The 27,557-nt window shown below is 41.2% G+C and overlaps 1 protein-coding gene across 1 annotated transcript in view; it reads right to left on the bottom strand.

The window, feature by feature from the left end:
• The window catches only part of LOC125902777 (sickle tail protein homolog), a 152,329-nt gene that overhangs the window by 94,198 nt on the left and 30,574 nt on the right, over positions 1 to 27,557 (bottom strand). The window contains exon 2 of the mRNA XM_049599366.1: positions 4,055 to 4,392. Coding sequence (XP_049455323.1) covers positions 4,055 to 4,392 — 338 coding nt within the window. The remainder of the gene's footprint in view (positions 1 to 4,054; positions 4,393 to 27,557) is intronic.

The following is a 27,557-nucleotide window of genomic DNA, read 5'->3' as shown; positions in this document are numbered from 1 at the left end:
CGTTGGGGCGTTTTGATGCGGTTACTGTGACTTCCATAGTAGGAGGTGGGCACTGAAAATGCTGTTATCACCAAAGGTTTGGCACAAAGTCCTAAGGATCTGACAGCGGTTGGCATCAGCAGAGCTGAGACATCAGGAGGGGCAGTGCTGGTGGAGGAGGTCAGAGAGATAGGGGAGAGCCAGGTTGTTAAAGGCCTGGTAGGTGGTGAGTGGAATCCTGAAGTTTATTCTGTGTTTAACCAAGAGCTAGTGGAGGTCATGAAGGACTGGGGTGATGGTGTCACATGTACGGGAGTACACACAGCACTGTCGAGCCGGCAATTTCACTGAGCTAAAATACTACAATGACTACAACCTTGTCGTAAACAACCCCCTTTCCATTTCCAGTGGGGGATTTCTACCAACGGACAATGAGGCTTCCTATAGAAAACCAATGGATTACAAAATGTCAAATAAATCACCACGGAAACCACAGTTTGCTACTTTTTTTATGTCAGAACATCAACGAACACCACTGACCACTTGGTGAGTTTCATCACTTTGAAAATGAACATTTAGGGTGGTTTTAGGACAGATTCACACATGGCCATAGACAGCATTGTTAAGCCAGGCAGGGGAAAGCCAAATTCTCCGAAAAGGAGCAATCGTAAAAAATGTTGGTCTTAACCACTCTATTTCATCATAAACAACCCAGAAATGGAGCTCAAAGTGCAAAATACCGTACTTCTCCTTTAAAGGGAAATTTAGGTGTATTTCAACCTGTCTCCTATCGTCCTAAATTTGTTTCAAGTGACTAGTGACATAGAAATAATAGTTAGCATGTTAGCCATTAGCCTAGATACAGCCGTAGCGTCAGCCCTGTTAAAACTTAATTGAACGGGCAACCTTTCAAGTGCAAAGTTAGTCCACTAAACAAGCTTTTTTTCCACAAAGACCGCTTCATATCGTTAGGATAAATGTCAGAGAACATATAGAAAACGACATGTAAACGTGTTGTCTTATCTTACCAGTGTGTGCAACAGAGGTATTCCTCTTCTGTGGGCAATGGGGTACAGCATTCACAGGTAACGTTACACCACCAATCTCCAGAGCTACGCTGCCTTGCAGCAGCCATTCCTCCTCTGTCGTCCTCTACCTGTTGTGCCTCTCTCTCTCTCCTCCTCCGTTCTTCAATTTCACAAAGCTCTTCGTCAGTGTATTCTGGCTCAAATAAATAAGGGCAGCCCGTTCAATTACGTTTTAACAGGTCTGACGCTACGGTTGTATCTAGGCTATCAGCTAACATGCTAACTATTATTTCTATGTCACTAGTGACTTGAAACAAATTTAGGACAATAGGAGACAGGTTGAAATAAACTGAAATTTCCCTTTAAGGACGGAGTTTGTGGTGCTGTAGAGGATACTGTTGCAGTAATTGAGCTGGATGTTACAAGTACATGGATGAGAGTCTCTGCAGCATAGGTGACAGAGAAGTTTGGAGGTGGTGGACAATGTTAAGGAGGTGAGAGAGGAGTCCTCTGCTACTTTCATGTTGCTGTTATGGGGAAAAACAAATGCACATGTTCTTAATATTAAGGGAGGGCATGTCCTCTGCATCCCCCCACAGTCTACATCCATATCAGCAGCCATTAGTGTACTGATACTGTCTTACAGTATTCAGGCCACATCTGCACATCACTACACAATGATCATGTCCACATGAGAAAGGTTAGCATTTAGAATCTTATCTAGTTGGAAAGGTGAAGCTGGATGATCCATAGAGGCACATCTGAGAAGTTAGCATTATGGTTTCGACTGCTTTTCTTGGTGCTGAAAGCCCAAGTTCCTGTTGTATACAGGATGTCCCTGACAACATTTCAGGCTGCTGTGAGAGCATCAGCATCCCCCTGTGTAATTGTCCTCTCATGCTCTGGACCTCATCTGAGATGTCAAGTAATGTGAAATGAGGGTGAGAAGCAGGTCACCAAAGTTAAAGTGCTTCTAGGTCTGCTTTAGAGGAAATATAAATGAGAAACTCAGACCAGCAGGCAGCCTTGTTAGTTTCAGCAGACTGCTTAAAGGGATAGGTTTGGATTTTTTCAAATCGTTAATACATCTGGGGCCAGATATAGATGTGTGTACGCCTTTTCCCACCCGTAAACTGATATTTATAGGGGAGGAATATGCGGTGAGAATGTGTGCACCTCACACTGACTTCAGACCAGTGAACACAGTTTTAGCCCAGATAGGTGCAGGTGATACAATAAGGTGGAGATTAAATACAAGTTAAAGGTCCAGTGGGTTTAGCTGGATATATTGGCAGGAATGGAATAAACTATAATAAGTATGTTTTCTTGAGTATATAATTACCTGAAAATAAGAATCATTTTGTTTCTGTTACCTTTGAATGAGCCTTTTATATCTACATATGGAGTGAGGGTTCTACAGTGGCCCAGAACAGAAAAACCAAACAGTGGTTCTAGATAATAGGGCCATTTGCAATTTCACATTGGCCACCATAGTTAGCAGCCCTTCTGTAAAAGTGTTGGAAAAAATACTGAATTTTTTTTTTTAACATGAAACTGCTTTAATCAGTGTTTTTAGCAGTTTAAATCACCTAGTCTGATTGGTTTGGAGAAGAAGAGACCTCTGCAGATAATTTGGCTCGCAGTATAAGCCTCCTGAATGTCTGGATTTTAAGTTACCAGAGAAAAAAGGTGTTTACCGGTGTTGGTTAGCAGCCTGTTTCTGATATGCCATACAGCATTGTAGAAACACTCATTTGTAACATGAAACTGCTTTAGGCAATGTTTTTACTGGTTTAAATCACCTGGTCTGTTTGTTTTGGAGAGGAAGAGACTTCTGCAGATAACGCGGCTCATGGCAAAAACTTCCTGAACATCTGGATCAGAAATAATGTGAGCACACATTAAGTTCTCAGAAAAAAAATGTGAGTACACATTAGCGGGTGCTGGGCAAGCAGAATGTCTCCAACATACCAAAAAGGGTAGGAGAAACATTGATTTGTAACTTGAAATTGCTTTATGGAGTGTTTTTAATGGTAAAACCATAACCGGGTCTGAGAAGAGACCTCTGTGGATAATTCAGCTCCTGGTAAAAACCTCCTGAACAATGAACACCAGAGGTGGCAGTTAGTCACACAAGTGCAAGTCATCAGCAAGTCTGAACTAATAACGTTCAAGGCTCCAGCAAGTCCCAAGTCACTGTGGCAAAAATCAAGCAAGTCAAGTCAAGTCCTTGCCACAAGTCAAGCAAGTCGAATCATGTCATTGGTCAGGTGAATCAAGTCACAGGTCAAGTCATACCCACAAACTCATAAAGATAATATAACATAAACTGCACCCAGTGATGAAATGTAACTTAACACATTTACTCAGGTACTGTAAGTACAAATCTGAGTTTTTCCTTCCATTGTCACCATCTACGTCTACTGCATTTCTTTTATCTGACAGCTTTAGTTACTTGTTACTTTACAAATTAAGATTTTACACTCAAAACATATGAAAATGTACAACAACAGCTGGAACTACGAGTCAATTATTGAACTAACAGAAAATAAATTTGCCACTATTTTGATAGTCACAAGTCGCTTTGTAATGCAAAAACATTTCCAGGCTCCAGCTTCATAAATGTGAGTATTTTTTGCTGCCTTTGCTTTTTGATATTTACTTAGGACCTAAGTGCTGATGCTCTAAGGGCCCCAAAAAAACTTTAAGTCTAAAGTAAGCCAGAAAACCTGTTTGATGGATGCACTCAATGGAATGAATGGGTCAGCATCTTGGGGACATGGTTTTCACTTTCCTTCATGAGTCAGAGGAAAAAATATAATCATGGAATAGTCTTCTTTAAAACACACTGTATTTGCCCAGGGAAGTTTCATGAGAGCAGTGCTTTCCTTGTATTGCAGTATTGTTGTAATTACTATTGCAGTGTTAAAGGTTTGGATCTGCTGATAAATCTTTCTCTGTGGAGAGAAAGTCAACAGAGGGCAGCAACATATCCTTTTTGTTCAACACTGGTAGCTAATGCACACCAGCACAGCTTTAAACCTCACCTGCTCCCTCATGAGCTCCTGGTGTCCTATGATGATGGCAGCATGGTGAGGATACTTCTGCCTCAGGTGGTCCAAAAACACCTCCTTCTTCCTCTCCACATCAGAGTGCTGCATCATCAGGCTGTCCAGCTGGCTGTCCCTGCTGCTTGCACGAGCGGCAGTGACGTAGCTTCGTGGTAAGGTGCTGGGAGAGCGTGGAGCCGTTGCACAGGAGGTGAAGTCCGGGTTACACAGCAGGCTGCTGTTAGTGTGTAGTTTCTTCTGTGGCACACACTCAGTGCTGCCGTCCACTGCAGCGGAAAAAGAAGAAGATACTCTGGATGGGGAGGTTCCTGGATCTGAGTGGAATAGATAAGAGTACAGAGAAAACAAATAGATGAAAAAAAAGAAAATGTAGGACAGGACAAGAGAAGGCAGAAGACAGAAAAATCATGACAAGATATATTGTATGGCTACATAAAAAATTACAAAGTTGTCACAGTTGAACCATGTTGAATAGGTACACATTTTACTATCTCTCAAGCTCCTTTAGTTTTACTTAAATTCAAAATGCATCGAAACTTTGGATTCTGTGAAGGTGTGAATGAGAAGCTGGTTACTGGAAGCCTCTGTGATTAATAATCATGATGCATTTTGTTTACAGGCACCTTTCAAAGCACTCAAGGTCACCTGACAAAGACTCAGTTAGAAAAAGAAGCAGCAAAGTATCCACAGACCTTAAAGTTAAACAATTCAGTAATATACAATAATAAGTTAATAAAATAACTAGACAAAGTCATATTCATAAAAATTAGGTATAAAATCATCATAATAAACACATCATTACTGCAAGTCTCTATTAAATAAAACTGAATATGCCAGCCTGAAAAGGTGTGTTTTCAGACAGGAGCTGAAAGTGGACAGGGAGTCAATATTGCAAATGTCATGGTGTTGAAGGCTCTAGAACCTGTGGTAGTCAAGCGGGCAGATGGTAATATCAGTTGGACTGCAGAAGAGGATCTAAGAGTATGGGACATACTTTCACATGTGAAATGAACAGCACGGTCTTCTGGGTGTAAGTCCAGAGTTTGTTTGACCCATCCCCCACCATTCTCAACCACCCTGTGTGGACTTTCTTGCTCTTTATATTATGGTAGTTGCCCACAGTATGAGAAATTGCAGCCAACCAGTGCATATCATACTGCTGCTAGGGGTGCCTCTGTGTGTCAGTGTCTGCTGCCGAGTGCCACTGACAAAGGTATTTGACAAGTTGGGAGTGAAATTATGAAACTGATTGATATATTGACTCACTCCATAGGTAATTGGTGATTAAAACTTAACTTTCATCTGTCAGAGTTCAGACTGTTTCCGTACAGCACAGCTACTCTCACAGATAACTGAACCTCCTACGTGCCTGTCATTCAGCATCAACCCATATACCTTCTTCAGTCTGGACTGAGTGGAGTCCTGCGGGGATCAGCTGTGAAGACTGGCAGCCAGTGGCTGCTTGCTCCACTGCCGTTCAGCAGCTAACAAACCAGCCACTGATGCAACTAACAAACTCCATAAATCCACTCAGCAGCTCCACCATCCACAGTCAGACACACACTGATTATTTACTGCTGAATTACAGCAAACACTTTGCACCAACGGCTGACGCTTCTGAGGCGTGACTGTTTTTGCTGACTAGGGAAACATCCTGGTGCAGACTATTTGAGTTCACTCATGCAGCATTTGAAGATAACTGCAATCACGGCTGTTCTTTGCTTTTAATGTCCAATAGTTTACCACTAACATTGTCATCATGTCATGTCTTGTCTCGTCTCATGTTATCAACGTAAATAAAGCATATATTTGGTCTTAGTTCTACTGAATCAAGATCTATTTTTAGCTTGTCATCGTATCGTTTTCGTCATAGAAAATGGTCACTGACAAAACATTTTTTGTCAACATTCATTAAAGCCACAGTGTGTAGGAATTTCTCCCATCTAACGCTGAAATCATATATTGCATTCAAACGGATAGTGCACTCTAGCGCCTCACTTTTTCAAATGCGTATTGCAACTATGGTAGCTGCTGTGTACCAAAAAGCTATGATAACATTGATGAAACCATGTCATCCGATACTTCATGGAGTATTCATTCAGGCTCCTACACAGACACACGCGACGCGAGTTGACAAACGCCCTCCTCACCATGCTGGCTGTGTTTACAACGTAGGACTGTTGGGGCGGGTGTAAATCGAAACAAACCAATCACGTCTTGTCTTTTGACAACTGACAACTGGCTCAACCTCACACACCTCATCCATCTCCTTGCATCACTGTGATGTGACGCCACTAACAGCGGCACAGTGATGTGAGGAGAGTGATAAGGCTTGAGAGGTTGAGCCACTTGTCGCTGTTAGCCGTTTCCCAGCTAACAGCGGCACTGGCCTGTGATTGCATTATCTTTCTCCTTCAGCAGCTCTCTCCACCTGGGAAAGGCTACCCCGATGTTGACCCTCGTTTTTTGAATTTGCCGGTCATGTTGCCTTTTTGATTCCCTTCTGCGCTTTCTTGGTGACGAGGAGGTTGCTGCATATGTATAATCCTGCATTATGCTTAAAGAGTGGGACTTTGTTATGCTGCAGCAGTGCCGGGGTAGTAGCAAAGCGCCTCTTGCTCCTCTCCTTCGGCTTCTCAGTCACGCAGCGCTGGCCTGGCTCTCGGCCGGGCTGTATGTCCCTTGCTGGCAGATGTATTCTAAAGATGGCGAAATGTTATGGAACTCCCCAAACGACTTGCCCGCACAATGTACAAACAAATCCGAAATTCTCCTTTTACAAGAATAAGTCAGATTATTGGAGGAGGTAATAGTACACCAATGATGACATATTTATGAATGCAGACATCAATTTTTGCCAATAAACAACTGAAAATGTTACACAATGTCCCTTTAAAATTGGCTGTTAGCTTGTTTAATACATTACATTAATGCCACTGTCACACTAAACATCCATCCTAGCCCATTCAAACTTTAAAATTTTACATGGATAAAAAGAAAAAAAAAACACATTTTAGAATAATTGTATTGAACAGCTAAATCTGATATAACTGACAGAATTCTGAGTCGGTGCAGCCCTAATTATAACATTAGTTGTCTCTAAAAAGTGGAACGGTCTAATACTGCCTTCTGAAAAAGTGCAGGGAACATCTCCCCTTTGCCTCGCTAAATTACGCCCCTGCCTGTGAGCTTGCATCGGAACTAAACGCAACAAACCAAACACCTACCTGCCAAAATGTAAAATTTGGGACTTCAGTGGAACATAAAGTCAAAATCCCTCACTTTGACTCTGAATAATGTGCTGCTTTTAGCCAATTATTTGTATGGATCAGTTGCTGTGTGATGTCCATGTTGTTAATGTGTATCAGTGTATGGATAATTGCTGTAATAATGGAGGAACAATATGCAGCTCTGCAGATGGCGAGAACAACAGATTCAGGGAAGCTAAAAATAAAATACAACAGAGCATTCATTCAACTTCATATAGCACTTGTCCACACACAGCTCGAGAGGGATTGTCACTAACTATAAACAGTGTGAGCTGGGATTTACAAGAGTTTATGTAGGCTAAGTATCTGCTTCCTGAATACTAATGTTCTCATGAGGTGTCAATATTTGATCACACTTAAAGTGAGAAACAGGAATGGAAGTAGGTTGATGGAATTATCCAATAAATTCCACCAGGACATGAATTAACTGACTTAACAGCAGCAGTTAGTGACTTTGTTTTTGAAGCGCTGTAGTCCATTTAACCACACACGCATGCAAACACAAAAAACAATCACTGTACTTCTATCTCAGAAACAGAGATGGCTGATGGCACAGTACAGCCTGTATGTTGAACAGAAGAAATAGTTCAGTCTAAATGCCACTGATCGAGCCCTAACTCCAGCTTTCTGCCTTCTGTGACTGATGCTGTCTACAGAGCTGTGTGGCATTTCACAGTCAGACCTGCAGGCTCCAACTTACACTGTAAAAAATGAATTCACAGCAGAGGTGACACATCTGCAGCGCAGAAACTCTGCACAAGTGACTGGCCATCCAAACCTCATCAACTTTGACTTAAGCTATAAGTGCAAACACAGACTGGATGCCAACTGCTGTTATTTAGAGGTAAGCAGAGTATAGGAATTGTCCTCTAGCTCCAGAACTGTTTTATTTGGGTTTACAGTGTGTATATTGTTAGTTTGGATTAGTTGGTGAGCCTCCTAATCGCCTTTCAGCAGCAGCAGAATGGAGCTGAGTGGAGCTGTGGGCAAGAAATACCACTAACTCTCGTCAGGCTGTTCAACTGACAAATATTTCCAAGAGGTTACACAATAACTCCATGGGGAAACATAGGGAAAAAATAGATTAACATACATCCATGTGAACCTAAAAGTCAGGGGAGCTATTTTACTTTTCTTGTGTTGGCTAAGTAAACATGCCTGACATGCTTCCCCGGGTGTCCACAACTGATGCAGGAGGGTGGGTACATAGCGCATCAAATGTTGACGTGTAGAGCCACTGACCAAGCGTTGGCGTTTCATGAGTTTGGAGTGAGAATGTGTTGTATACTTCAGTTCTGCGTGTGGTTTGTCTTTGTGGTGTTGCCATATCTCAGCAGAAGCTGTTGTGCTGTGTGTCAAACACTCTAATCTATCTCTCTACACTCTATCTCTTTTTCATTACTTTCAACAGGCTGTTCTCATGCACTGTTTGTACACTTTCCCATGAAAAGTAATGCACCAACATTCATACATATCCCACATAATGATGAGCTGGTAATACATACATAACCCACATGTTTTGGAAGGCTGCAATCGTCACGTGACCAATGTGCTGATGTGAGTAAACAAGGAAGCTGCTGACCACTCCAGTTAGGAGGCAGGTTGGGGCAGTGGATTGTAACACAATAACAGTGAAGCAGTCGCCGGCAATAAAAATGTCAGACTTCAGTCATATAAAGGTCATATTTGAGTTTCTGCCTATAGGCAGGCAGAAGCAGATTCAAGACATTATCTTATTTGCTGAAGGGGACACGAGGCCTTAAGTTACAGAAAGGAGTCGTATATGATTGAGTGTTACCACATGTAGGACAGCTGATGTGCTGAGATCTCAGCAGGACTTTTCTCAGTTTGGAACAATCTCCAGCCACAGTAAAAGAAGCCTCTGGCCATGAGGTCTCTTCTGTCAGGAGCTCCATACAGCTCGTGCAGGGCTTGGGTGGTCTCAGCGTATGGTGGAATGTACACCTCTGTGAGAATGACCAATGTAAACTCCTTTAGGAGATAATAAGGTAGGCATCTGATCATAAGGGGCTGTAGGTCAGGAGAACAACTCGAAGAAATCACCTCCACATCTTCCCACTGATCACTGCTGGTTGTTGATGATGAAGCAGACACCTCCCCTTTTGGTCTGCCATGATTGTATTGTCCTGTCCTGGTGGCAAATAGAAAACCCCTCTGGAAAAATGGCGGAGTCTGGGACCAAAGGATCAAGCCAAGTCTCAGTGAAAAACATAATGATATAGTAGTTCTTAGTATCACATTGGAAAGCCATCCTGCTCCTGAGTCCATCCAGTGACTGGACATTTGTTAGAAGAATACTTAGTAGAGGAGGCCAGTTTATACATTTTCTCAGTCTGACCTGGAACCTGGCCCACGACCTTTCCAGGTACAGCAACAGGTAAGCCCATGGACGTGTTGTCCACCAACGATCTGATGTGCACAACTTGTTATCTGTCATATTGTATGGGTTTGCTTGCGCAGCACACATGACGCAGAAGATACAAAAATACATGACAAATAAAATAACAAAATAAAACATGAAAAATACAAAGTCAGTGAGGAGTTTGAGACGTGGCAGCTGTCCTCAGCAAAATTTTCTCTCAGTTAGTGAAAGTTGCCTAACGAGGAAAGTAATAAAGTACTAGTTCTAATTCAGGATTTTTTTTTTCTTTTTTTCTTTTTACCAATTTCTTGTAGAGTACAGATATACACGGGCTCCTCTCTCACACACATGCACAGTTTCATCATCCTGACATTTGGAGTTGTCCTGGGGCTTTGCTGCCTGTAATGAGGACATGATCACTTACTGGTTGGATGGAGAATGCTTTTTTACTATAGCTGGAAGGTTATAAGGGCTGACTGCTGTGTGTGTGTGTGTTTTTTTAATTGACTGGTAACTAATATTAATATCACAGGTTCTGGTGAGCACATCAAAAGGTAACAATGCAGCATTCTGAGTTAGTTATTAATAATGCGGCTCACAGAAACATTACCATAGACTGTAGAAATAACATTACACAACCATTACACAACCCCCCGCCCCCGTTTAAAACGTTTAAAAGTGATGGGTATTTGGCCGACGTGGGGTCTGATGAAAGTATGCAGCTCCCCAGCATTATGGAAGTGTAGTACTAATTCACTGCTGTATTATTTTATGTGTAGATCCTTGAGGAGTGGCCTTTCATTCATGTTACAATATGCTTCCTGCAGTAGGTCCATCACACAACAACTTAATGTTGTATCTATATAACGCACCACATTTTGTCTTCTCTAGCAAAGCATAACATCATCTATACTTCCTCAGTGTGGACTAGTTGATTTATAACCTCAGACTGGCAGTGTGTGTTTCATACTTGTACTAAAAACTTCATAGTTTGAGTGCATTGAGTGCGGCCACACTGCTTGCTACGGCAAAATGCAGTGTACTACTGGCACACTCAAATGGTCCAAGTATGGAGTGAGGGACACTTCTCACCCTCAACGGTCGGGGTCATCCCTATGTTTCCCAGGTTCTATGTTTCCCAGGTTCTATGTTTCCCGGGTTCTATGTTCCCTGCTCAACCAAAGAGGGTTCTATGTTTCCCACTTACTAAAAAAAAGGTTCTATGTTCCCCGCTTATCCAAAAAAGGCAGGAAACATAGCAGTTGCATTAGTATGTTATTTCTAAACACACACAACGGAACACAATGGGGAGAAATTACAATGAGAAACTTACCCTTTGGGCGATCTATGGTGGGCAATCTGGGCAATTATATCCTTTCCAGAAGGTTTTTTAATCCAGCCGTAGAACCCGGGAAACATAGAACCTTTTTTGTGTAAGCGGGGAACATAGACCCTTTTTTGCAGGGTTAAGTGGGGAAAATAGAACCCGGGAAACATAGAAGCCGGAAAACATAGATACGCTCCCCAACAGTCACCATCTTTGTGAAGTAGCAGAAGCTACGTCACAAACTTTTCAACTTCTGACATGGCAGCTGGTGACAAAGGAGCCTGTTAGTTATACATGTTTTTTGCACTGAGTACCAAAACTGTTGTCAAACAGAAGCCCTCAGTAATGTTTGTTGGGTCTATAATGATTTGGTACTATGAACAACAATGCTAATGTTAGCAGTGCTAGCTAAAATAAACCTAGTCTGCTTTTGTCGTGCATCTGTACAATTGTGGTGTTAAGTCTGCAAGGTCACAAATTTTGAGTGGCCCACACTTTGCACACGTGGGTTACATACCTTTGTGAACTTGGGAGATGATGGAATCTAAGTCATGCACACTCACACAGCCACAACGATGCAGCAACCAGGAGTTAGGCATTATAAATCTGCCTCAGATGTTCCTCATCTTATGAATCCCTTTTCAAAATAAATCACAATATTAAACAAGGCCAACCTCTAATTTTTTAAAGAGCTGGAAGTGTTGGATCGAAGCAAGAATTCATGCAGGATGAACTTTACATCTTGTTAAGTCTGGAAGTTATGTTTGGGTACTGCACCAATATTTGGTAAGCATCATCAACGGGTACATTCTAACCATATTTCCTGCTTAAGTTAACACTGACACATAGCTTTTTTTAAGTCGCTGGGATTCATTATATTTCCTAACACAGCTTATCTTCTATGTTAAACTTCCCCACAGCCTCCTCTCATCAGTGACAAACAGCGCACAACAGAAACTCGCAGAGTATGAACTTAATCCGCTCAGTCCAACCTGACATAGTAACTGAGGCTGAAAACCATTCTTCCAACATGACTTGTGGACTCTTTCTCTTCCAAGGTTCTGTTCTCAATGAGGCTTAAGATGCACTGAATTTAGTGGTAAATTAGTCACAAACATTTAAGGCATGGTGTAGTACCATTTCTCTTAGTGCTTGTGGACTTGCTTGTGAACGGTTCCTGCAAACGGTTCCTAGATTGTTAAAAAAAAAAAAAAAGGTCATGTGCATTTCCATTAGAGTGCGGCACGGGCCGCATATTTCTGTCCGAACCCGACCGAGCCCGAGACATTATCTAATCACTAAAGCACTGAGTTTGTGTCACACAGTTGTTATAGTTACAGGCTTTAACAGGCCGGGCGTGCACCGTGGGTGCTCAGCGGAGAGGGAGACCTCCGTGTTTGAGACTGGAGCGGGCGGTGGGAGGTCCGAGGCTTCCAGCGAGAGGAGTGGTAGAAATATAACAAAATAAGATAAAATAGGAGACACCTGTCTCCCTCTTTTAATTTAATTTTCAGCGTTTACTCAAGGCGGAGACGGGTGGCTGGAGGTCCGAGACTTCCAGCGAAGGGAGTGGTAGAAACAAACAGCCAATGTGTGTGTGTCTTCTGTTCAGGTGTTGTCACGTAAATAACAGTGGCCAAGCAAGAATGCATATAAGTATTTTTTATTACATTGCTGTGGTTAATTTGAGGTAATAGTGTTACTGTAGAAATCAGAGAATCACTTTTTGTTGTTATATATTTTCAGGGAGATGATACAGGCTCTAAATCTGAAATACACACCACACACAAATGTGTATTTTCATCTAATTGTACTGTGCAACAGTTAGAATAAAGTTTTTGTATTTGTATGATTGCATTTGTGTTTATTATATACTTGTTAAAGTATAGCAAGTATAGTGAATATAATGTAGGAATCAGTAAGAGGAATCGGTAAGGAATCGGAATCGTTAAAATCCTAATGAGTCCCAACCCTACTCACAAACCTACTCCTTGTCTCACATTTGGTCACCCTAGCTGTGTGAAATGCAAGAAAGGTAAGGGCAGCTTTAAGATTACTATGCTATCAGGGCGTCGGTGGCTTAGTGGATAGAGCAGGCACCCCATGTACAAGGCCGTAGCGGCCTGGGTTCGACTCCAGCCTGTGGCCCTCTGCTGCATGTCACTCCCTCTCTCTCTCTCCCCCTTTCACGCTTGTCTGTCCTATCAGTTAAAGGATAAAAAAAAGATTACTATGTTATACTATATACATGCACACACACACACACACACACAACCACACACACACACATATATATATATATATATATATATATATATATATATATTCATATATAAATATATATATACATATATACAGTGGTGGAAAAAAGTTTTCGGACACCCCATGCATTTGTGAAATATTGCATTAAGAATCACTCTTAGGTCTTCAAGTGCAATTTCTTTTAGTACAGTCACAGCCAAAATACTAAATAAATCCTAAAAAAGCCATTAAAAACTTAAAATTGATTGGTTCCATAAAAATACATAAGAAATTTTGAGTATTGGGTCATTTTGGTACCAGTGATGAAGGTCGTTCTTTTTATTAAAAGACACAATTTTTGTTGCCGAGCTTCGTGTCTGCATAAAGCCAGCACATTTGAAAGTTCTTCAGACACAAAAATGGCTAAAACAAGGAACCTAACGCAGGAAACGCGCCTGAAGATAAAGATTCTCAGCCAGGAAGGGTACAGCTGCCGCCAGATAGCCAGGAAGTGCAGATGCAGTCCTTCAGCAGCTGGATACACTCTGCAGAAATACAGACGAACCAACAGCTTGGAAGACAAACCAAGATCTGGGCGTCCAAGGGTTTCTTCAGCAAGAAATGACCGCATCCTGATCCGCATGTGCAGGCAAAACCGCCGAATGACATCACAGGAGCTTCAGCAGCAGTGGTCAAACCAAACTGGTGTCCAGTGTTCCACCTGCACTGTACGTGGCCGACTTTTAGATCATGGTTTAAGGTCCTACAAGGCTATCAAGACGCCCCTGATCAATGAGAGACAGAGGTTAGCCCGGCGTCGTTGGGCCCAGGCACACAAGAACTGGACAGCCAGGAATTGGAAGAAGATTTTGTGGTCAGATGAGTCCAGTTTCCAGCTTTATCTTCCTCCTACTAATGTGAGGGTACACAGAAGGCCAGGCGAAGCATTATCTCCAGCATGTACAGTACTTACTGTCAAGCATGGTGGAGGCAGTATCATAGTTTGGGGAGTGCTGCTGGTGTTGGTCATCTCACTGTCTGTGATGGCACATTGAACTCTACCAAGTATTGTACCATTCTCGAAACCCACATGCTCCCTTCTGCACGTGCACTGTTCCGTCGAGGTAAAAACTGGATGTTTCAACAAGAACTTGGCTGCAGGAGCACAGTATCCAGGTCTTAGAGTGGCCAGCTCAATCCCCGGACATGAGCCCCATTGAAAATCTGTGGTGGATTATCAAAAGGTCTGTTTCAAAGCATAAACCAAAGAATTTAGAAGAATTAAAAGCAGTAATTCAAGAAGAATGGGACAAGATTACCCCTCAACAGTGTGAAAGGCTCGTGGGGAACATGCCAGCCAGGATTAGAGCTCTACTACGTGCCAATGGCAGGACTACTAAATATTAATTTGATGATGTGATGGTTTATTTATTTTTTTGTTCAGTTTTGAACACATTCTCTGTTATTTGTTGACTTTGATACCGACAATGTTGAGAACTGACATATTGAAACTGTCAAGAATTTAGTTTTGTTAGTTTTTCTTGTAAACAATAAACAAAAAAATATAATTTGTATTTGTTTGTATCTGTCTAATGCAGCCACACCTTTTGAAACACGAAAAAGATTTTTCCACAAATATTTCTTGATAATATTTGAGATTGTGAAAAACTTTTTTCCACCACTGTATGTGTGTGTGTGTGTGTGTGTGTGTGTGTGTGTGTGTGTGTGTGTGTAGGGGCGCGGGGATAAAGCAGCAGTAGGCTATCCTTTTGATAAAACTTGCTCTTCATATATGTATATATATATATATATATATATATATATATATATATATATATATATATATGTGTGTGTGGAATAAACCTTGATCTTTATTGATTCCACCACGAGTAGTTCCAACTCCAGATAATGTTCTGATCCCACACAGAAGAGCTTTAACGCTTTTTTATTTCAAGAAGGCCTTTCATGTTGTCATTGTCATGTTGGCAAAGTGAATATCCCTTGCATGGTCTCTTTTTTTGTCCTGAACCTCATCTTTAATTCATCTTTACTATCATCTTTACTAAAATGTCATCATCTCTTAAAAGCTCTGTGCTATTCCACAACAGGTGACAAACACCATTCCCCCAATTTCCAGTTTGTGACATCATATGACCCTTGTGTATATCTAAATTAGATAGGAAGTTAGTTAAACAAAATGTTTTTTATAATTACACAAATACAGTTTAATGGAAATACTAGTATAATAGTAATAATATAATAGTTACCTACAGTATTTGTTCCAGCTGCAGCAAGTTCAGCTAATCCAACACTGTCTGTTCACACTCTGATGTCTCAGTGCAACACAGGCTGCAGTGATAGAGCTCACACTGCTCAGGGCAATGTACTGGGAAAGTTCAAATAGGGTTTGTGTATGTGTGTGTGTGTGTGTGTGTGTGTGTGTGTGTGTGTGTGTGTGTGTGTGTGTTCCTGAGGAAGCCTGGAAGGCTGGTCTCACTTTTTCCAGACCTCCTCTTGTTTCCCCTCTAAGTTCGGAGGGGAGTTATAGTACAACACAATAACACCCTGGCAGGATGCAGCAGTTCCCACATTTAATTTGTTTCTGTAAGTGAGTCGATGTCATTGTAAATGAGGGTCGCCCCTCAGTGATCTCTCAAGTATAAATAAAGGTTGAAGGTGAACATGCAAACAATGGATTTGTAGTGCTCCATCCCCCGAGGTGAGATTGTGAGTGTAATTGGAGAGACTATGATAGTTAAGAGTCAGATGAAAAATAGCATTCTATTCATCAACTAATTTATCTTTACTGTCAAATGCTAATATCACGCTAACATGTTCACAATAACAAAACTATTATGCTCATGTTTAGAAGGGAAGGTACACCATATTCAACATCTAAAGGCCCAGACACACCATCAAGAACTCCAGGCTGACTGTTGCGTTGCCTCAGATTGCCTGTCTCTTGGCCAAAAAGTTTCACTGAACATACCACAAAGACGACAGCCAACGGCCAACTAGCACATACATTTTGCATTTGTGTGAGACAAAATAACTCTCCACACCAGCAGACGCCAGTCGTCTGTATTTATCATTCAAAAAGGGAAAGTGAAGATTGACAGGACGGATCCAAGACTCTGCTTATCCAGTTAGCACATTAACAACACGAACTGATGCTGAACGAACCAACATCTGACTGTGGAGATCCACTCACCGAGGAGTGAGGGACTGCTGCGTCCTTGTGTCCACTGAGACATGGATGAATGGCAACATATTAGACTCTGGTGTTGAGCTAACGGGGCTAACACTATATAGAGCAGACAGGGAGGCTGCATCATCTGGTAAGCTCCGTGTGGCGGTCTGGCAATATACACAATTCATAGTGCTGTGATGTGAAGAGGATCTCTCAGTTTTGCTCTCAGGATGTGGAGTTTTTGACTGTGAAATGTCGACCCTTTTCATCTTACTATTGCTCTATATGTTCTTTCTTATATGTTGCACAAATTGTTTTTATATGTTTTGTTTCTTTTTGCTTGGGGTATGCAAAATGTCATTTCCTTTTTGTGTTGCGCATAAAAATGACAAAGAAGTTCAGTTTGGTTCATAACAGTATATATGACAACACAGCATCCAGTTGCTAATGGCTAACGTTAGCCTACTGTAGCGTAGCCTCTGAAACTTAAACGTTATCTTCCTTGTGCGTTTCCACTTGCTAGTAACGTTAACGCTACTATCTAACATTAGCACTGTAACCTTATTCTATAACTCATTAGTCATCACTGACTCTGGTTGAGTTTTAAAACTCCGGGGTTGCGTTTGACTGTCTTGGTTGTAACGTTACACTCGCTCTCCTCTTCTGTGTATGTAACGTTACTTTGCCAACGCCTACGTCTATCATAGACGTAATGAGTATGTAATGGAGGAGGGGGAGTAGGCCTTCGGAGGGAGATGGAGTTGCAGGAGGAGGGGGATGGGACTTTAGAGGGAGACGGGGGTTGTGGATGTTCAAATTTTTTCTTAGTGTTGTGTGAAATGCAATAAAAGTAAGAGCAGTTTTAACAATAACACAAACCATTATGAACCATTTCTGCTGAAGAGCTCAATGCTTATCTTTCATAATATAACATGTTTGATTTGATATCAATTAATATCAATATCAGTATTGCTTTGCTGAACTGGCAATCCGAGTGATTTCATCTGTGGCCTCTGCCAGCTTTGACACAGATTCAACGTCGTCCAAACAAAACAAACAAAAGCTGACAAGGGCAGACTAGTGCCAAAGGTGTGTGCACACCGCAAAAACTAGGGCTTATTAGCCTGCTAACATTTACTAATTGGCAGAAAACACAAAGTAGCTACAGATGAGGCTGATGGGAATGTCACAAATGTTGTAAGTGTGCGATCATAAATCAAATGTTAAAAAAATTCAAATAGGAGCAAAGTTTTTGTGATTCATCCTGAGGGGAATGTGAATGTCTGAACCCATTTCATGCTAATTCATCCAATTAGTGAGACATGTTACCCAACACATCAAATGTCAAACTCATGGTGGTGCCAGAGTCAAAAGTCTCGAGATCATCAGTAGGATTCGTCATGTGGAAAACATGCTTGTCTGCACATAATTTTATGTCAATCCATCCAATGGTTGTTGAGTCTGGACCAACTGCTGGACTGACTAACTGATATTACCATCCCATAAGCCCTGCCACTAGCATTTACCGATTTTACCAAGTTTAGACAGTGAAATAGATCTAAAGCAAATATAGTCCAATTTGGAAAAAGCACCTTAAAAGTAAAGTGTAAGCAAACTGGCTGCTTCTGACTTGGCACAAGTATTATCTGTGGATTAACTTTGCCAAAGAACATGAAAAGGTAATCCTGATGAACACTGACAACACATTCCTTGGTCAGATGAAGGCAAAATTAAAATGTTTGGATCAGATAGGGTCCAGCATGTTTGCTGTGGACCTGGCCCAGACTACCACAGAAACTGCATCATGTCGTGTTATTAGCTAAAGCCCAAGAAGAATAAAGTGAATTCATTTGATTAACAGAAATGCTTGTTTAGCTCGGTAGAAATAAAATAGTTCCTACATGAAACTGCTCACAAGAAGGTCTGTGGATTATCTTGAGTAATCAAGTCATGAATTCTGGAAAGAGACATTGCTGTTGAGTTTTTCAAATGCAATTTTTGGCACTTTGAGCACCACAAACTGAGTGCCATCTCCATTATACTGGAGAGAAGGCAGATATCTCTATGGCTGATATAACACTTGGAAATTCCCACTAAAACAATCTAGTCTGACAAGTAACACTACAGGTAAAGGGGAAAATATGTATTTTTGGTTTTGGGGTGAACTGTCCCTTAAAAACTGACCTTGATGAATAAATAAGAAGAAACATCGCATATAACGCAGAGCTGTCTTCCCAAACTTCCAAAACTAGAATATTTTCCCATTTAATTCCCGCCTCCCATCTATTTTAATCCACAGAATGAAATGAGTCAGTAACATCCAGGACGAGCTGTTGAGGAGAGATGGAGGAGTGCAGCCAGTCCTCCTTGATAATCCTGAAAATATGATCCCTCTTCTTCATGTCATGTTTGAAGGCGTAAAATCCCTCTTTAACGTACCTTCCACCCTACATTAACATCTCCATTTCATCACTTAAATCGAGTGGATTAAACTGAAGCTTCACAGCCACATGCCATAATCTCCCATCAACCCCTGCTGGCACCACAGGGAGGAGGACTGTGCAAATAAAGTCTGGGCCTAATAACACACAAACAGGAGGAAGGCAGACTCCTGATACAGCTTGCTGTGATGCAGCTGTGGGTTTGTTCAGTATTGTGCTCTATCATAGTGAATATGTAAATTTGAAGAAAAAGGTAGATGTGTTTTTAAGGGAGGCTGAGGTCCAGGAAAATCAGCTATCCACATATTACGTCAGCTGCTCTCAGTGTCAAGTATTGCTGTGGATGGTCAATTTGATTTACACTGTAGTTAATTGAAAGCCCAGTACATCTCATAAAGATGCTAAGGGTGCCATTGGTGTCAGTATCACACTCTGAGGGGCGTGACAAAGCACTGATATTTGATCATCTGTGGAGAGAGCAGGCTATCCTTTTGATAAGTTAAAGCTGAGTTTTGTAATGAAAAGATGCCGTCTTTCATGTTTTATTAAACATACAGACTAAATGATGTTTTAGATTTTACATATCCTTATAATGTTGATTAAGGGATAAGCTACACTAAGTTAGACTTATTCAGTGTATATATAATTTGTTCTGTGTCCTACTGGCAACTATACATCTTTCAAAGTTGTCAGATTGCTCTACTGATTACATTACATTAGTGTCTTTCTTATAATGGTGTATCTTGCATTTGTAGTCATTTGCACATCATACAAGTGATCAGCTACGAGGAGTCACAAATTACTGTATGTATTACTGACATATAACTGGAGGAATCCCCAAGGAGTCTGTCTGCTCTCCAAACTATGTTTGGTCAACAAAACACACAGAGGTAGTGATGTGGCAAAAGATGCAAGACGACATGCAGGACAGGAGTTCTTCCCACCACAAATGTATGTCCATAAGAAGCTTCCAATCCAAGGTATTTGTGCACTGATTTGCTTGGAGGGAGCATCAAATAGGCTTTGATGCTCCTCCCAAAGGTCCACAAAATTTTCCTCCATTTCTTGGATCAAAGCAAATTGCTTGCTGATGTTCTGTTGCTGATGTTACAACTCCTCCCCCTGATATTTCCCTCGCCCTGAATCATGCACTCTCATGGAGGGCCCCAGGAATGAGTCCTAAAACCTGGAAATGAATGAGCATTTTGCCACTCCTGGTTCCCTTGTCTGGAAGTCAGTTGTTTTTTTTTTTGTTTGTTTTTTTATGGGTTTTTGGTTAGATGCCTGAAATAAGGTCTGTGGTTAACACAAGCTTAAAGGCGCTGTATGTAAGAATGTGGCCAAAACGGTTACTGCACTCAAATTCAAAATACTGCCGCGAGTTGTGTCTGCCCCCCCCTCCCCTACAGATTCGAGGTTGCTGGACAGCAGCACGCTGGAGACTGATTTGTTTGCCCACGGGCGGCTGCCGTGGCAGGGCTGCGTCACCGCGTCCTTGATCTTCGTTTTTCCAACGGACTGTTCGAGCAAGTCTGGCTTCTCTGCTGCTAACGCTGCTGCCGGGATACAGCTGAGGGGCCGGCTGCTAATGCTACGTACTGGGACACTGCTAATGCTGCTGCTGGGATACAGCTGAGGAGAAGCCGGCTGCTAATGCTATGTACTGCTGCTTGCTGTGCTGCTGTAGCTCAGTCATAACTGCAACTGATGCTGAGACTCTACTGACTGCGTGACTGGTAGATGGCGGTGGGTGGCGCAACAGGCGAAAACACAAATTCAAAACATAAACATGATTTGCAGACTGCAAAAAATTTTTTTAGATGCAAATATTCTGGCTGTACTATTGTTGTCGGTGAGATCAGTATGTTATATGAACATTATTCCTTAGTCTCTGTGACATATTAGGAGGATTTTACGACTATTTGCTTTAGATTTCTTACATATAGCTCCCTTAAGAGACTTTCACGTTTTGTTCTACCACATAAAATACATCAGTAAAAACCCCACTCGTGAATTTTGAAGCTTTTATGTGTCTTAAAAAAGGCAGTTGCTAACAAGTGGTTAAATGAAACTACAGAACGTCATCACGGCTATACAGCCAGTCATGCAACCATAGTGACGTTCGTTTATAGCCTAACATCAGCGTCTTACTTCTGGTGAATGAATTTAGGCTTTAAAAATTATAAAAATGCCGTGCATTTGAAAAGATTATCTTACTGAACAAAACATGTACTATAAATGTTATTTTTCCATAGAACTTATTTTCTGCAATAATCCAAAATCCAGTGGAAAAAATCCAATTGGCATTTTGACAAGGAAACCAGAGTGCTGCTAACTTCTGAATCGGCCTACAGAAAAACGTCACCCATGGAGCATTCTGTTGATTTTAGACAAAACAAATATCACATTACAGGATTTGGGCTCACAGGCAGGTCCAGAAAAAACCTGCCAGAAAATTGACACAAAGCAACTGTTGCCGCTGATTTGCCTCTGATCTAGAGCTTTTGTTGGCCATCTCCAAAAACTATTGGCATGTAGAAAATCACAGCTAAATTCTTGTAATGTAAAGTTTCTATTAAATGGCACGGTAGATATTTTGGTCTATTGCACTCAAAGTCCACAGTCAGGACAAGCAAACTCTGAAAAACACTAAAAAAAAAAAAAAAAGCATCTGTGTTGGTGTGGGTGTGGTGCTTTGGGGATGAGTGAGGTGATGAAATTCAATCTTGGAAGGGTTTGAGTAATAGAGCCACAGGTTCAAAGGATTTTACAAATCTGTGTATTTCAGAATCTCTCTGAGTCAGATTGCTCGGTATATGTCAACTGTACACTCTATTTATAGTATCAGTCGATTCTTGTGCAGAAACAATTACCTAGGCTACAAATTTCTTTGCTAAAGTCACACTACTTCCACTTGTGGGCAGCAGTGACCTTTCACAAAGAAACACGATCCCTCCAGCACTCTTTGATTCTCCCTGCATCATTTCATACACTCAGCACAGACTTCTCATGTTGTCACACTCAGTACTTTGCTGAAAAGGTCAAACAGTGAGATCTTGTCTCTGTGTTGACACTAACATGTCCTCAGCGTCACCTAAACTGATGCAAACTTTTTGAATAACAGAAATGGATTTAATCCTCAATGGTCAAAGAGACTGAAGAATTATGTATGTCGCTTTTATTCATTCACTTGCTCCATGATCACTGTCTTTGTCCACCAGGCCCTGTGACTTGTCATTGGCAATCCTGTCCAGTCCAAATTTTACAATTTTTACTCCTGATCTATTTTCAATCACAAGTGTCTGCTACAGCACCCAAACTTAGGTGTACAGTAGGCTACACAGTACATACACATACTAAAACAACTATGGTTTCTGAAGAAGTCAGAAAAGATTAAAAGGGGACCTATTATGCTTTTCTGTATCATGTGACTTTTACATAATGTTAAAATGAAGGATTTTCATATTAAACATGGTCAAAGTTTCAAAAAATGAAGTAATGTATAGAATCGATCCCTGTGATGGTTCTGAATGCTCAGTTTCTAACAGTTTTTGTGCCACATTTTTTATATGGTCATGTGCTCCTGGTACACTACTGTTTACATCAGGCCCCCAGAAAGTAAGCCAGGCTTTGAAGCCAATTTTCGTAGTGGCCAAACAGTTGTACTGCAATTTGTCATGCAATGCCCTGTGGCCCAAAAAAGACACTATGTTCCTTTTACTACTACATTTTTCTGAGTGTCAGAACCCCTGCCAAATGACTCATTCCACTATCAAGATTTAATCTATTCAATCTGATAACATTTTGGGAATGTTATCTAAATGTTATGTTATGCCAAGGTGGGTACTGACACCTCACGGCAAGAAGGTTCCGGATTCGAGTCCACCAGCTGGCCAGCCGGGGCCCTCCTGTGTGGAATTTGCATGTTCTCCCGAGGTCAGCCTGGGTTTTCTCCGGGTACTCTGGCTTCCTCCCACAGTCTAAAGACATGCAGGTTAGGTTAATTGGTGACTCTAAATCAAACGTACAGTAGGTGTGAATGTAGCATGAATCTTTGTATATCTCTATGTGTTAGCCCTGTGATAGTCTGGCAACCTGTCCGAGATGTACCCCGCCTCTCGCCCAATGACAGCTGTGATAGGCTCTAGCACAGCCGCAACTCTGTATATGGATAAGCCATTACGGAAAATGAATGAATGAAAGTCAGCAGAGCGCTTAACCAAAGTCAGTTGCTTGGCCGGCAGAAGTTAGCTGCTTGGGTACACTCGGGCAAACTCCACTGTGCTAAGTGGTCGTAAGTCTCGAGTGCACCTGCTCTGTGGGCCCAATGATGCGGAGGCACTGCCGATCATCTAGGTTATTTCATATTGCAGAAATTGGCTTTATGTGCCACTGAGTAGCTTTTATAGGAATGAACAGGGCCCCGCTGCCAATGCTGTACCCAGGTCTCGTAATGCATCCATTCTTTACATTACATAGCCTGCACTGCTATATGTAGCTACATGCTACCCTACGGGAAACATGTAATCTTGGCTGCTAATGTTGTAAAGTTCTCCTCAATTTTGGATCAGGTTCCTGCTGGAACATGTCCAGTTGTGTTTGAAAGCTTTTACATAGATTTTTCACAGGATCAAGTGCCACTACTGTCTATTACAGCCATTTACCAGCTGCAGACACGCCAAGATACGGAAGACCTGGAAACACTGACCAATCAGAGTAGACTGGGCTTTTTAAGGAGGGGGGCTTAAAGAGACAGGCACTAAATGCAGCCTTCTCAGACAGTGGGTGAACACAGGTGTTCCAGAACAGACAGTATGAAAAAATAGTGTTTTTTGACCATTAAAGCATGTAAACACATTTTTGTAGAACCCTTTAGAAAACCAGCATAATAGGTCCTCTTTAAATTCCTTTGTACATCTATCCACACCCATCCAGTCCTGATCCTAATGCCATGATGTACTGTGTTTGACATGTCAGGGAGAGAGAAAACATCTATTACTATTTGTCTTTCACAACTATTATTGGTGTATGTTAGCATGTCGGATTACATAGTGTTAATGATTCCACGAAGATACAAATGTACATGCTCGTTATAATGCTCGTAATGCTGTTGTAAGACACTCTGGCCAATGACTTAAGAGCATAAAAGAAATAGAGAGATGGTGAAGGAACAGAGAGAAGAGAAGAAGCAGAGGTGACAAAGGATAATGAGTTTCTATTTCTCACCCCATTCATCCACCCCTCCCTCTCCCTCTCGCTCTCTCTTTCTCGCTCTCTCTCTCTCTCTCTCTCTTGTTGACGGAGCAGATCTGATTGATCTAGTTCAGTGGAGGCCTGGAGGTAAGTCTCTCTCTGCTCTTCGCTGTGCTTGTAAGGCCTGTGATCATATTTTGCTCACAACGTGGACAGAGCCAGGCAGTCAGTCAGTTAGCCAGTTAGTTAGCTAGGCAACACCCAATTCACCAGTGGGAGAGCTGTTGTCTTGCTAAAGTGATACCCTGTGGCTCTCTAAGACTAGAATATTTAAAAAAGAAAAAGTCTAGTATTATTTTAGATTTATCCCTCAGTTTAGACTTATCTTGTGAAAAGACCAAGAATACATGTCCCAGTACCTTCCAACTACCTCAGTCCCATCGTTCCTACAATAACTGTTGTGAGTCTATAAATACATTGCAAATATATTCATTTTCATCTGAAATAATGCCAGTAAATCTTACTCAGAACTGGGGGATTGTCCTCAACATCAAAGATGCAGTGCATTTGTTGGGGATATTTGGTGTACTCATGAGTATTTGTGGCAACAGGATCGTGTATGTAACTATAGTGTGTGAACTTATGGAAATAAAGGAACATGTTACCCTGAGCAACGGTTTGGCTCATTGATGTGTTTTTCATAGTTTTGGGACAACAATAGAACTGTATGGCACAGAGGAAGATGATACATGAGGTTTTGATACACACATGATACTTGTTATTGAATACATTCATTGCTAGTGTGGCTCTGCACATGACAGATATAGCATATCACCAGCCTTATATTTAGAGGGAAAAAACTGGGCATCATGCAGCAACATTCTCTTAAATTTACCCCATATTTTTCTCTTAAGTTTTTTTTTGAGAAAAAAAAAAAAACCCAAGAGGACTCAGCTCCAGATGTACCACATGTTTGTAACCCTCCAAATCTGCTCTGACCCAGGTGTGCTGAATGATAAATCCGACTTGAGTCGGATTGACCTATTAGCATAGGTAACGCCCCATAAACACTTTACAAGGGCAGGTGTTAAAAAGTTAGAAAGCCTTTATTTCAAAACATGACTGCTTACATTAAAACACAGACCGGTTTCGACTCTATGGTCTTGGTCAGGGTGCAAAAGGGTGAACAGGAATCAAGCAAATATTTTCTAAGTTTAGTAGGGGTGTCACCCAATCTTGATTAGTAAGTGAGCACAGGTGGGTGACTTCAATGAATTATAATGAGAAGCCATTTTGAAAGTTACATGCCTCAAAAACATACATCAGGGGGGAAATTATTCAGTGTTATTCAGTGATCTAAAAAAATAAATTGATTAAAATGATAATAATAATAATAATGAGTGATGATGGTGATAATAATGAACTCATAGTAAAATAAAATAAAATCAGTTGAAAAAAGAAAAAAAGAATAATAACAAGACAACATCAACAAACAGTAGCAAGAATGATCACTTGTCATATAATGATATTTCTCAATTAAAGGATGGGTGTATAATCAATTTCCTCATTTAATCCAGGATATATCACTGCATTGAGTTTATAAATCCAAAAAGTTTCTCTCTGGAGAAGACTACGTAAACAATTTCCACCTCTAATGGATGCCCGTATGGATTCTAAGCCTTCTACTCTCAATAAGGAATCATTTCTCTTACGTACCTTTTTGAAGTGTTTAGCCATGTGGTAGTCATCATTCTGTCCTAATCGCGAATTTATGTTTTCAAAGTCTGTCTTTTCGGCGTCTTTTGGTGTGTCCTACATAAAAACACTTGCATGGGCATGTTGGATGATATACAACAAAAGTTATATTGCAGTTAATGAAATCTTTTTGGCTATATGTCCTTCATGTTTTGAAGTCAGTGAAAGTCTTTGTTTGAACCACATTTGGACAGTGCTTGCATGTGTTAATGAGACACTTGAAGGTACCTGAGGGTTTCTTTAACCACATGTCCTCTTTGTGTACTGGTAAATACTGTAACTGTGTACAAGTTTTTCTTTCATAGTGGGAGCTTTTTTTCATTTGTAAGAAATAACTAGTAATTCATGGAAGACAGTTCTCAAAGTGGGGTCACTTTTTAGGATAGCCCGACTGGAGTATGATCTGTTTGATTTTCTGAGATTTAATGCTGTAGCGTGTAACAAAAAATGAGTTGGAGCACTTGCATCCTGATGAAGACCATAGAATCAAAACTGGTCTATGTTTTAATGTAAGCAGCCATGTTTTGAAATAAAGGCTTTTTAACTTATCGGTGAAGATTCTCAGTCATCCAGGTCATGGTAATCGTAAGTGCTAATATCGTAGGCAACTGGACTTGCTTGCGTTTCATAAAGACCTTTTGCCTCTCATCCAAGAAGCTTCTTCAGTTCTAAAGGCTTTTCAACTTAAAGGGCCAGTGTGTAAAATGGGTTGAAAACAGTGACATCAGTGGTCAAATTCTAGATTGCAGGGCTCACTCGCTCACCCCTCCCGTCGGGTAAATGACAGTGGCCTCGTAGGGACAAAAAGCCTTGCGCAGACACGAGTTTTTCAGGAGTAGGTCTATCTAGCAACAAGGTAAATGTTTATTTAGAAATCTAAACCATGTTACGATATTGTAATGAATCACTCACAAGCAGGAGACCAGAGGAGCGTTCGGGAAAAAGGCCCGTTTATTTGAGCACTCCAAAAACTCCAGTAACACTCCAGGATGTAGAAGACTCTGTCCCAAACTCTGACTCCTCTAGCGTAACACACACACTTCATACACACATAGTTGTTTACCATACTGAGTGGGGACCCCCCTCCCCTCTCTGCTCAATCTCCAGCCCGCACACAGACTGACAGCGTAGCCTGTAAACAGAGCTCAGCTGTTTATTTAGCCTAGCAATATCTCCGGACTATAGTAGCTGCAATGGACGACTTGACTGGACGATCGCGATTTTGAAGAGTATCTTGTGGCGGACACAGATCCAGAGCCTGTTGCGTGGTAAGTGTGGTCCATTCGCAAACTTTATAACTAAAAACACTTTTCACTACTCTCTATCGATGAACTACTAACACTCTCTGCTGTTTCCTCCTCCTTCTTCCTTCCTTCCTTCCGCTGTCTTTGTTGGTTTATTTATACACATGAAACGCGTTCTCTGGCTGGCTGGATTGTCCGCTCGGTCTGCCGTACATACATGGCGGCACAAGATGGCAACCTCTCTAAAGCAAGGCCCTTGCTATATATATATATATATAAAAGCATAATTATGAGGCTACGAAAACCAAACAAATTTTATTTTACAGCGATTATACACTTGACTTTGTAAACTATATAACTACAATAAGGACATTGGATTTAAGTATTAAAAGTAAAAGTACTAATGCAGAAAAGTTTAAATAAATTCAATAAATGA

Source organism: Epinephelus fuscoguttatus, linkage group LG15 (genome assembly GCF_011397635.1).
Source record: "Epinephelus fuscoguttatus linkage group LG15, E.fuscoguttatus.final_Chr_v1".
Classification (NCBI taxonomy): Eukaryota; Metazoa; Chordata; class Actinopteri; order Perciformes; family Serranidae; genus Epinephelus; species Epinephelus fuscoguttatus.
The sequence above is the reverse complement of the archived record's forward strand: the minus strand, read 5'-3'. Positions and strand labels throughout refer to the sequence as shown.